Source organism: Abrus precatorius, unplaced genomic scaffold (assembly GCF_003935025.1).
Source record: "Abrus precatorius isolate BTA unplaced genomic scaffold, Abrus_2018 Scaffold9, whole genome shotgun sequence".
NCBI lineage: Eukaryota > Viridiplantae > Streptophyta > Magnoliopsida > Fabales > Fabaceae > Abrus > Abrus precatorius.
Window position 1 is genome coordinate 24,459,837 of NW_020874439.1, and position 11,201 is coordinate 24,471,037.

The window sequence follows — 11,201 nt, forward strand, 5'->3', positions numbered from 1 at the left end:
CCAAATTAAATAAATATAAAGTTCCATTGTAATTATTCAAAGTGCGACACACCATTTACATGCATAGCATTTGGGTTCATGCAATAAATCAACTGCGTCACGATCATAATCTTTAGCCAATGTTTGCAATCCTTAAATTTAAATATTTTTTTTTTATATCTGTAATAAAAATTAATAAACAATATCATATCTGTTTTATTTGAATAATTTTAAATATTTTATTTTTACAAGTTTTTAATAATTGAAAAAAATATTAAATATAATATATATTTTTAAGATAATAAATATTTTTATTTAATATTTTTTATAAAATATATACAAATATTAAAAAGATAAGTAAGAAAAACATAACAAAATTTGTGAATTTATTTACCTAAACTCGTAAAATTAGATTTAAGCAGATCGTATAATTCATTAGATCCCTGAAATTAATTTTATACTACTAAAATATGCATATATAAATATCTACCGAGTAAGAGTTTGTATATTCAAATTATTACTCACTTAATAAAAAAAATAAAAGTATATTTTTAATAGTTTCGGACACTCACATTGCATTATATCCTACCAGAGGTGGGAAAAGAGTTATCCTCCCTTTGGATTAACTCGTTGGCACATTTTGAACTAAAATTGTTCAAATTTAATTTAAACCAATAAAAGTAGTACTCAAAATAATCAAAGTTTGATTTTTGTACTTAATTTGTATCGAATTAAATTAAAGTTAAAATTTAACGATTTCAGATTACCCAATTGAGAGGTTTATTTTGTCAGCCGTATTTTAATTCTTATACATCTTTTTACATTAATCATTGTTAAGCATAAAAATGGGAGGAAAAGCGTCGTTGATTTGATATATATTTTTTTCTCTTCAAATAATAATAAACGTAAAGGGATTTCGTTGTATGAATTTAAGTTTGGGAATAATGATAATAATAAAAAGTTGAATGAGACAACTTGTATTATCTTGTCCACTTTTATTTGAGTCACCAATGGGACCATATGGGAATGTTTGTGAACCTATGTAAATCACATTTGTCTGCGAGATCAAATTAAGCATTTGCTTTTTTTGAAAAAGGTATTTCCTTGTTTATTTTAAAAACAATGGATTGAAGTGGTGTTTCTTTTTTATACGAGGAGAAGTTGACGGTCATAAATTAGTCACATTTTTTAAAATTTTCGTAAAATGGTACTAAAAATGCAAGTGATTATTATAATAGTTTGACTTTGAAAAATGGTGGAACAAGTAATTTAACCTAAACTTGGTGGGATGCCTCAAAGAACAATCTTGAATGCATAGTGAGAGTCTTATGGGCATAATGCATTTTGACATTTTGATCAATAAGCACTCAAGAAACTCCTTCTCTCTATGATTAATGTAAATTGGCAATAATTAAATTATGGGGTAGAGGACAGACCAATAGCACTGGGGTACTTCAACTGTGAGGGAAATTTTAGTGGCATTGGTTGGGGAAGGCCAAAACTTCCACCCCTTCACTAATGCCTTGGGCACAATTACATGCTAAGTGGAGTTTAATCAAGTAAACTCTTCCCATTAATTATTAGTACACCACTATTAGTTATACTATAATTGCCAATTGCTGCAATTATTTTCTATTAAGATATGAAATGACTTTTGCCCCATCTTAAGGGCTATGCCTTTTTATTTATTTAATACATAATTACATATGATTTTATTTTGACTTTATTTAATTTAAATGAATAAATAGCTTGGCAAGGCAATAAACAGGAAAAGTAGCATCAACCTTATCATATAATTCTCTTAAGCTGATCTGTAGATTCCATTGAGATTAGGGATCAGATCCCTCCATTAATCAAAGATTAGCGATTGGATCATTTGGTAACAATTGCTAAGAATATAGCTAATTTTGTCCTCATGACTTGACCTGACCTAAGTGATTCTATTCCCTATAATTAAATTTGAAATTTTCGCATAAAGCTAGTATCTTGAGGGAATCTTCTCTATTCTTCACCATTAATTTGGATTGGGTTTTGAAATAGACCCTTTCTCGCTGTGTATGTGTGTGTGTGAGAGAGAGAGGGTTGACCTGATTTTGCTGTTTCCACAATGCTTGCCTTTAGTTAGGGACATAAATACAGTTTTGGTGGGGCAAGTGATTTGAATGCACACCCCATGTGTAGACCAATTCGGTTTGTGTTTCTTTGCTTCCTCAAACCGTACACATGACACATGATGAAGCACCATTCTTAGGAGGTCTGGTCACTTTTTTAGTTAATCGCTTTCTTCTTGACATTGGTTTATTTTATTATTATATACTTTTTTTTGGTAATTGAGGTTTGGTTTATCTGGCTTTTAGTGCATTTAATGTCGGAATTCATGTTAAAACATGTGAAGACAATCATGGGCAATTGGGTTAATATGAGCATTGTTCCCATACTCCATGGGTGGGTGGGTTAGCACCATCGCTTCCTAATTTAAATTATTAATTTATGGGACCCATTTCTTTCTTTTCACTTCCTCTTCACATTTTATTATATTTTTCAGCTGAAAGGCAAGGATTTTCAACTTTGAATATTGTCGTCTTTTGAGCAAGAATGTAGAGATTTTCCTTTGAATAAGACTTGAAACGTTTTTGACTTTACCACAGAATTTGATGCTTAAGCGTGCCTTTGCTTTTCAAATCCACATTTTCTATTTTTTTAACGTCAAAGTTAGGGAACAAAACTACTTGTCTCTTGCGAATAACATATTTCTACATTTAAACTTAAATCATTAATTTCCTGTAATTCAAAATTTACTTCGTAAATACAAGTAACTACAAATAATTAATATTTTATGATAATTTAATTTCTTCAGCCGTGTTAAATATAAACACGATCATGGATAGGAAACTTCGTCCATTCATGAAAAAACCGTAAATTCTTCCCAGCCACAGATCTTTAAATTCCACGTATTTCTAATATTTTCTAACACAAATTATTAATACTACTATAAAAACCGTGTGATTTTTAAAATTGTCTTTTTTAAAAAGAAATCCATTTAATTTGCATAGGTAAAATACAGAAAAAAGAAAAAAGTTGGACGATTTTATTTATGAATAATCGAAACCATCGATCAGTTAATTTTTTTCTTACATATTAAATGAAATTAAATTTAAAGAGGACGCTTGATCGGTTATTTTTTAAATTCTCACTAAAAAATTCATGATAAATAGCACAGACGAATAAAAAATTGAATTGAAACTGAGTTTTATGTATTAAAAGTGGAAACAATAATATTGATGTACAACATTTAGTCATAAGTTTTTCATGAACGTGCAATAAATTACAAAATTTAATGTTTGTGTCTATTAAAAATGAAGACGGTGTCTATTTAAACATACAATTTTTTATATATTATAATTTTTTATTAAAAATTACCAGAATCAACATATTAATAATATTAAATATTATAAATTTTGATAAATATTTATTATTTATCAATTTTTTTTATTGTATACCTTGCATACATATTAAAAAAAATTGTTAAATATATTATTATCTATTTGTACAAGAAGACGAAAGAGTTCAAATTATAATGAATAAGCATGTTAATTTGATATATGTTGCTTTTATTCATGATAGTTTTATCTTATTTTAGATAGCTATGTAGTTTGATAACTATATATTATCTATTTTAGCTCTTTATAATGTTGTTTGGGTTCATGTAAAGTATATATGAGCAAATATTTTTTATGAAACATCCGGGCCACCGAACCCTAGTCCAAAGGACCTCGGCCCAAAAGCCCAATTATCTTATACGTGCCCCTATCATATCTCAATATATTAGGGACTCAGAGTGTTCAGAACAACGAAAAATAAACCAAACAGAGTTAGGATTTATTTGTTTATGTTTTGATTTTTATTTTTAAAAAAATATATTTTAAAATAAATTTAAAAAGATATTTTTAAGAAGAAAACGAAAATAAAACTTATGTTGATAAATAAATTTTATTTTATTTACTTAAAAAAACTATTTTTAAAAACAGAAAACATACAAGTTCTTAGTACCTATTGGTGGGGCAGAATTGAATTTGCAATAATTTTTCTATTAAAAGAAAATCGAATTAGACATTTCTAATAGAAACAGGCTATGTTTCTATACTGCTCCTTTTATGTAAATAAATGAACATATCAAGTACCGTTGGTTTTAAAAGTGCACATTAACTGAGATGAAATACAAGAATTGGCATCTCAATGGCTGGTAATAGAAACCAGAATCCTTAATCTGATTTTACTTGGACATTTTTTAATTCCAAACACGCTTCAGAATCTTCAACAGAATGAGATATAGACAAGCCCAAAGATGCATTGATTTTCTTCATATTCATTGATTTATCTTTATTTTCTCATAAGAGTCATCAACCACAAGAAGCATCCTTCATAGGAGATTGGCTCCATATCATCCAACTTGTTTCAATTTATAAGGTTATCAATCAAAATATGCTACATCAATACTTTGTCCTCGTAAACAAATAGTCCCAAGAATTTAGGTAATCAGCATTTCAGTAGCAAGCAACAAGAAAAACAATAAAACATAGGTTTGTTAAACATTTTAATTCCATACTGTCACAATAGAAAATACTACAAGAATGGTCAGCTAGTAAAAACAGAATAATAAAAGAAATCTGTTTTGTGTCAACCCCAAAAGTCTTTTTTTGTTCAACAAAGTCCTATTATTAAGTGGGCTACTCATAAATTGGGCCATATATAGGGCTGTGTAGGACTAGTTCATGGACTTTGACAACTGTACTACTTATGGTATAACTATTCATTATCTTGTTTTGACTAAATTCAATGACACAGAATAATTTATTTCATCCAATGAGATAAATGTAAAAAAAGAGAAGATAAGATTATAGTTGTATCGATTTTTTAACTTGTGCAACTACATAGCATATAAGGATATTTATAGTACATTTTTATTAAAAATTATAATGTTTAGTAGTATAAGTGTAGTTAATTACATTGAATTTTACTATTTTTATTATAAAATTACTACATATATCAATAAATTTAATTACATTAAATGGGATGTATATATATCTTCGAGCACATATTTTTTTAAATCGTTGTTGTATTTATCGTGATATCATGTATCTTTTGTGGTATCACTGGCCAGGGGGTCATGAACTACCAGGCCACAAGGAAAACCAGTGTTTCCTTATACATCCCATTGTGCTCATAACAAACAATTTCAATCCCCAACATCATAATCTTTGTCGAATCTCTGCGTCATAAACGAGACCCAACAAGACAATATCACCTTTTCAGCTTCCTTTAATAACCTATTCACCCATCTCAACATGCACAGCCAAAACGGTGTTCCAAGAAACATAAGACTTTGAGATGTTCGCACAAAACATGATATCAATAAGCCATCTTCAGAGCAGGATTGTGTATGTTGGTTAAATTGTGCAAATAACATCGTGAAAAAAAATTAACACTCTTTTTATTTATAATACATGTTTTCTTAATTATTTAACCAGTAATAATATTATATAATATTTTTATGAACTCTACAACTTGTATAGTTTTACAACGTATAAAAAACTTTATATTAATAATAAATCAAAATCTGAAACTCCTCTCATAGCATCTGAATCTTTTATAATTTCAGCAATAACTGCAACCTATAATTCACTTTTACTTAAACAAATTTTGATTTGCTTAAGCGAAATACAAAAAATAGTAATTTTTCACTTAAACTAATAAATTCGTTTAAACAAAAATAAAAAAAATTGTTTAAGCAAAAAAGAAGTACAAGGACAAGGAGGAACGGTGGAGAAAAGGAAGGAGGAGAGCATGAAAGGGTTAAAAGAGGAAGGGGAGGAAGGCTAAATGAGGGTAAAAGGGAGATGTGTGGGGGAGAGGAAGAGGAGGGGCTGCATGGGGGGAGAGGGGGAGGAGGGCTTCATGGAATGGATTCAATGGAAGTGAGGAAAAGGAGATAGGGAAGTGGTGGGAGGAAAAAGGAAAGGGGAAGAGGAAGGAGAACAAAGATGGGCCGAAAGAGAAGAGAGAAAGATGGGCTGAGAGAGAGGAGCAGGACAATTTCGTTTTTGCTTGCAGCCCAAATTGCAGAGAATCTATTTCCACCTCTCACAAGACTTTCACATCTGTCACTAGGACTTCTTTTTCTATCTTCCTTCACATGACTCCTCTTTGATTTGAGGTTGCTTTTCTTTAGAAGGTCCTCCATTTATAATGGTGGTGAATCGTTTCTAAACTTGACCAAGGAAATGGGTTTGCAAGGTAATATAGTACACGGGGAAAGTTTTTAAGTTTGTCCAGAAAAACTTCTAATATTTATTTGAGATTGTAACATTTTATGGAAACGTTTGTGACCATAGATAAGAGGTGCCAAATTACATAAATCATGTGACTTCAGTTGTTTTCTCTTTGCAGTGTGTTCCCATTATCACTCCATGTTTTCCCGACAAAAATAATAGTTTGATATAAAATTTGCTTTAACATGCAAGTTTACTCAAAATTGATCGCAAATATCCATTACAATTTGCTCACTGGCATGCTGAACAAGTGAAACTGCAGTAAAAATGGGAATCCGGGAGCATGAAAAAATTTACATTAAAATCCCAACAGATCAAATGGCACTTCAATCACATTGTTAAAATATTGGAGATGGGACTAAAAGAAAATCCAGTTCATCGTAGCATATGATCGATGCACCGGTAAAAATGGATGATGATAATAGTCGTTGAAACCTATTTGTTGTAATGCAAGAAGCACTCTCAGCTAGCTCATAAATGTTGCAGAACACGGGACCCGGCCAATAACACCCTTTCGTATTCCAGCACAAGATCCTGAGAAGTAGGATGAAATACCTTGTTAGACAGATAACTTGTCTGACTCATTAATCTTGATCAACCAAGAAGCATAATGAAATATAACTCAGGTGCACACAGCACCAGAAACAAATTTCCTGTTATTCTAATATCAACATAATATTCCTGACACTAAAAGCAATCTCGTACGCATTATAGAGAACAAAGAACGACTTAAATACTAAACACATTCGGCGTGTTTGCATGTTAAGTAGCAAAATACAGCTACCTCAGCGATTAAGCAGTCAGCCAAACATAATAATTCCATACTTAATTGGCATTACAGAGAGTGCAGGACTGCTTAAGCCTCTAATAATAAGTTCCAGATTCCAATATTTCTTTCTGGCATCTATCAAAATCTTTCTGCTGAGTATTTTGTTAAATCTCCACTCAAGTAGCAAAATTTTAGAACTGCTAGATGAATGCCCACATAAACTGCAACATGGCAATGAGCGTTCCCCCCAGCCAAGAGAAAGAAGAGGAGGATAAAAGTCTAAGAACAATGATTTTTCCTCCCTTGGAACATAGCTTTCAGAGTTACATACATAGCTCCCATTCTATAAAATGGTGCAAGTAAAGATGTCTCACAACACAGCATAACAAATATGATGACGATAAAATGAAATGTTGTATGACCGGCCCTCCCATGCTTGTTGCTACCAATGAAAAATTATATAAATTACAACAGTAGCAAAGAAGAACAACTCCACCCTGCTAAAAAGGGTCAACAGTATATAAAGCTAGACTCGCATCTAGCCCAAAAGAGCTCAGATAAAAACAGAATAAAAACAAATATAACGGCTGCAACAAGTAGTTTGGCAATATTATTTGTCTCAAAATATATGTGTGTGTGAATGAAGGAAAAGTCAATGACACAAACACAGTAAAAGCACAAACAAAAAAGGAGAGTAACTAGAGCACCAACTTACTCAAACTATTGAGAGATTATAAGTGCTGCAAAGCTGAAGCAATGCTGCTTGATTCGCAGGATCAACGTTTTCACTGATAACCTTAGGGTACCTCCCAGGAGATAGTGCAGAAAGTCGGGACAATGAAGCAACAAAAAACTCCTTGGGATCTCTTATATCTTTAAGTGGATCTTCCTCCTTCTTTCCAGCATTATAGAGACGAACAAAGGTGGTAGTGTAACCCACATTCTCTGTTATATCTGGCATGTCAGGTTCCTCCTCAACCCTATCTTGTTCTGGCCGGGAAAGAAGTGTTACAATACTGTCCACCATCTTACCCCAGGATACAGAAGCTGCAGGATCCAGAAGAACTGGCGACTCACAGATGAGTCTGGTTGAAGCAACTGCAGCCAATTTCAGCTCTATATCTCCAACAATCAGCTTAAGATTAGGAATCCAGAACTGATTCAGAATCACAATAAATATATCAGGCTGGACATTGTTCATAGTATCAACAACATTTGAAGAACCGTGTTTAATGAGAAAGAGTGACATAAATATCAAAAGAGACTTGATGAGCTTTACTGTTCGCCTTTTCTGGAGTTCTCTAAAAAGAGCAGCCCAAATATGAGAGATATAAGGTTTAATGGCATCATAGTTAAGACTTTCAATGACAGTGTTCAGCACATAAAATCCTTGTTCGGATGAACTTGAAGATTGAATTAGTGTGTCAAATATGCCAAGCACTTTGGTCAGTCTATCCCCTTGGCTAATCTCATTTGGTGCCTTTTGAAGGAAGGCCTGGAGTAGACGCACAAGGGCAGGAACATTTGGGGCTCTTTTCCATGATTCGGGTGACAGTAGAATCTCAAATATCTGCATGTAGATTGGTGGGATAGGTGGTCTGTTTAACTCAACGAGCTGAGCAAGCAACTGAAATGTGTATGGGAAAAACTCAGTTACATCATTGGACAATATTATTTCAAGCCTAGGAAAGAGGCTTGCTTCAAAAACAGATACAAGTGATGAGTCCCTCTCACAAGCCCGCTTCACAAGAATGGCTACTGACTCAAAGAGATAGTGATTGAAGATGGGATTTTTTGGATTTTTGCAAACTTCAGCAAGAAGAGAGGCCAACCCCTCAATGCAAACACGAGCAACATCAACAGATATTTCTGCAACACCAAGAACCCTCATAATACATTTCATTACATATTGATTCTCTTCAGACTCTGGGAGCTTCAAGGCACTGAAAAGATTGTTCATCAACACTGGGAAAATTGGATTGATATCAGCCGAAGTATAACGTGCTATACCCCCCGCATCCCTTACCAACAACAGTTTTTCAATGCAGCTTGCCGCATAGGAATGAACAACGTTAGACTCTGCAGCAAGGAAACGAACCAAATCTTGGAAAAACTTCAAAGCTAAATGCTTCGATATTTGAGTCCGGAACATAGTAAAAAATTTGAGTGCACCTGCCTTAAGCATAGGATACCCGTTCACATCTGAACTTTGCAGCTCAGGGACAATCACAGACTCAAAAAAACTTTGAACATCAACGAGTTCCGTGGAGACATAACTAGCTCCAGCCTTCTTGGTTGCAAGAGAGACTACCAAATATATAGCACAATCCTTGTCCTTCCAATTTGCCGCTGGGTTTGCAGCAAACGAACTCAACAAACTTTGTATCTGTGCAGAAACAATGTTTTTGACAGCTTCTCCATAATGCGTCGCAATACCCTTGAGTAGCTCACAAGCAATCCTCCTCCTAGTATCAAGATCACTCCCTTCAATATCCCTCCTTATAAACTCAATATAATTCATCTCAAACAATTCCTCATCGTCTTCCCTCAACCTCACATTAGGGATCACAATGCACTGGCAAATCTGCGGTATAACCCCATCACTAGCAAACAATGTATGGTGAACACTAGTGCTAACCGTGGTCAAAAACTTGATCGCCGTGATAGCAAGCCGATCACGGCTAGATGACTGGGACACATTTCCTAGCAAAGTCCAAACAGCAAGTGCAAAATCATTCAAGAAGCCCTGAAACTCCTCCTCATTCTTCTCCATGTAAAGATTAATATTCTCACAAACCGCAGCCCTAAGCTCATCCACGAGAGCAATACCATCGGCACCACTACTCTCGAGAGCAGGGTAACTAGTAGTGAGATATTTTCGAAACTCAGTCATCCACTCTTTCATGTGATCCTCAAAAAACTCAGGAAGCTCCTGAAAGTTCAACGAGAAAAATATCCTACAGCATAGCCTCTGCGACTCGAAGAGTGGCCGCAGGTTCGCGGTGCCAGCATCGATCAACGACGCGGTTTTGAGGAAAATCTCAAGCAAAGGAGCGGCAAAATTGTCGAGACAGTACTTCAAATCAAGCAATAAATCATTGGTTTTGTACTGAAACCTAAACTTCTTGAAAATTGAGTTAGCGGTGCCAAGAATACCGTTAATGGAAGCGTAATCGGAGGCCTGAGAGGCCTTCTGGAGGCTGGCGACGAGCTCGGGGAGCAAAGAGGGCCACGATTTGGGGAAATCGTGATTGCCAATTAGGGCTAGGGCTTCGCTGAGCTGTGCTTGGATTTTGGGAGTGGCGGAGAGCATGAGAGGGACGATTAGGGTTTTGATCTGCTCCTTCTCGGGCTCCGTGATGGGGGCGTCGTCGGAGGCCCACCGCAGACGGAGGTGGTTCTTGAAGTTGACGGCGGCAGCTTGGCGGATCTGGTCGTCGATGGAGGGCTCGGCGACGAGGCGGAGGACGGCGAGGGCGAAGTTGGGGCGGTCGGCGGCTTCGGCTAAGGAGGATTCGGCGCGGCGGCGTGGCTCCGGCGCCGGTGAGAGGGTGTGTAGGAAGCATTCGGAGAGGAATTGGAGGGTCTGAGGGTTCCACTCCATTGTTGCTAGGGTTTATGAGTTGAGATTTTGGGCTTTGAAAGATGAATGAGATGAATCAATAAATAACAAAAATTTAAAAAGAGTGAGAGTGAATTTGACTGTGCGCGGCTTCGATATAAAGAAAATGGAGGGATTTGCAAGTTTAACTGTTTGTCTTGAATTGCTTCAAAAAAATTTTTATATTAATCATTTAAAAAGTGTTAAACCCTCAAACAATATATTGTAAGTATTTTTTAAAAGAATATGAACCTAACAAGATTTTTGTCCTCATCATTTGAATCTCAAGTCTGGATTGGTAAATCTTCAACTCATCTAACTTCAATTTGACCCACTCTCTTTCTGTTAATCTTCTTTTTTGTTTTCAAAAGAGTAATATTCTTTTATTTCTTTTATATTTTAATTTGTTTTTTCCAATAATTTGTTCATTCCAATAATTATAATTTGATCATATAACACAAATATTGCCAATAAATTAATCCACCAACCTCATCTGATTCAAGGGTTTTGTTCCTGTTATTAT

General features: G+C 34.3%; 1 protein-coding gene across 2 annotated transcripts; it reads right to left on the minus strand.

Annotated features, from left to right (window-relative positions):
- Window positions 1-6,351: 6,351 nt before the first annotated feature.
- LOC113850061 (exportin-2) lies at window positions 6,352-10,996 on the minus strand. Of its 2 annotated transcripts, XM_027480390.1 has the most exons (3): window positions 8,357-10,728; window positions 7,793-8,233; window positions 6,492-6,842 (listed from the first exon to the last, which is right to left on the minus strand). In XM_027480390.1, the coding sequence occupies exons 1-2, from the start codon at window positions 10,679-10,681 to the stop codon at window positions 7,793-7,795; spliced, it is 2,766 nt and encodes a 921-aa protein (XP_027336191.1). In that variant the 5' UTR covers window positions 10,682-10,728; the 3' UTR covers window positions 6,492-6,842. The 2 variants fall into 2 exon arrangements, with proteins under 2 accessions (XP_027336190.1, XP_027336191.1); XM_027480389.1 differs by having other exon boundaries at window positions 6,352-6,842; window positions 7,793-10,996.
- Window positions 10,997-11,201: the final 205 nt, after the last annotated feature.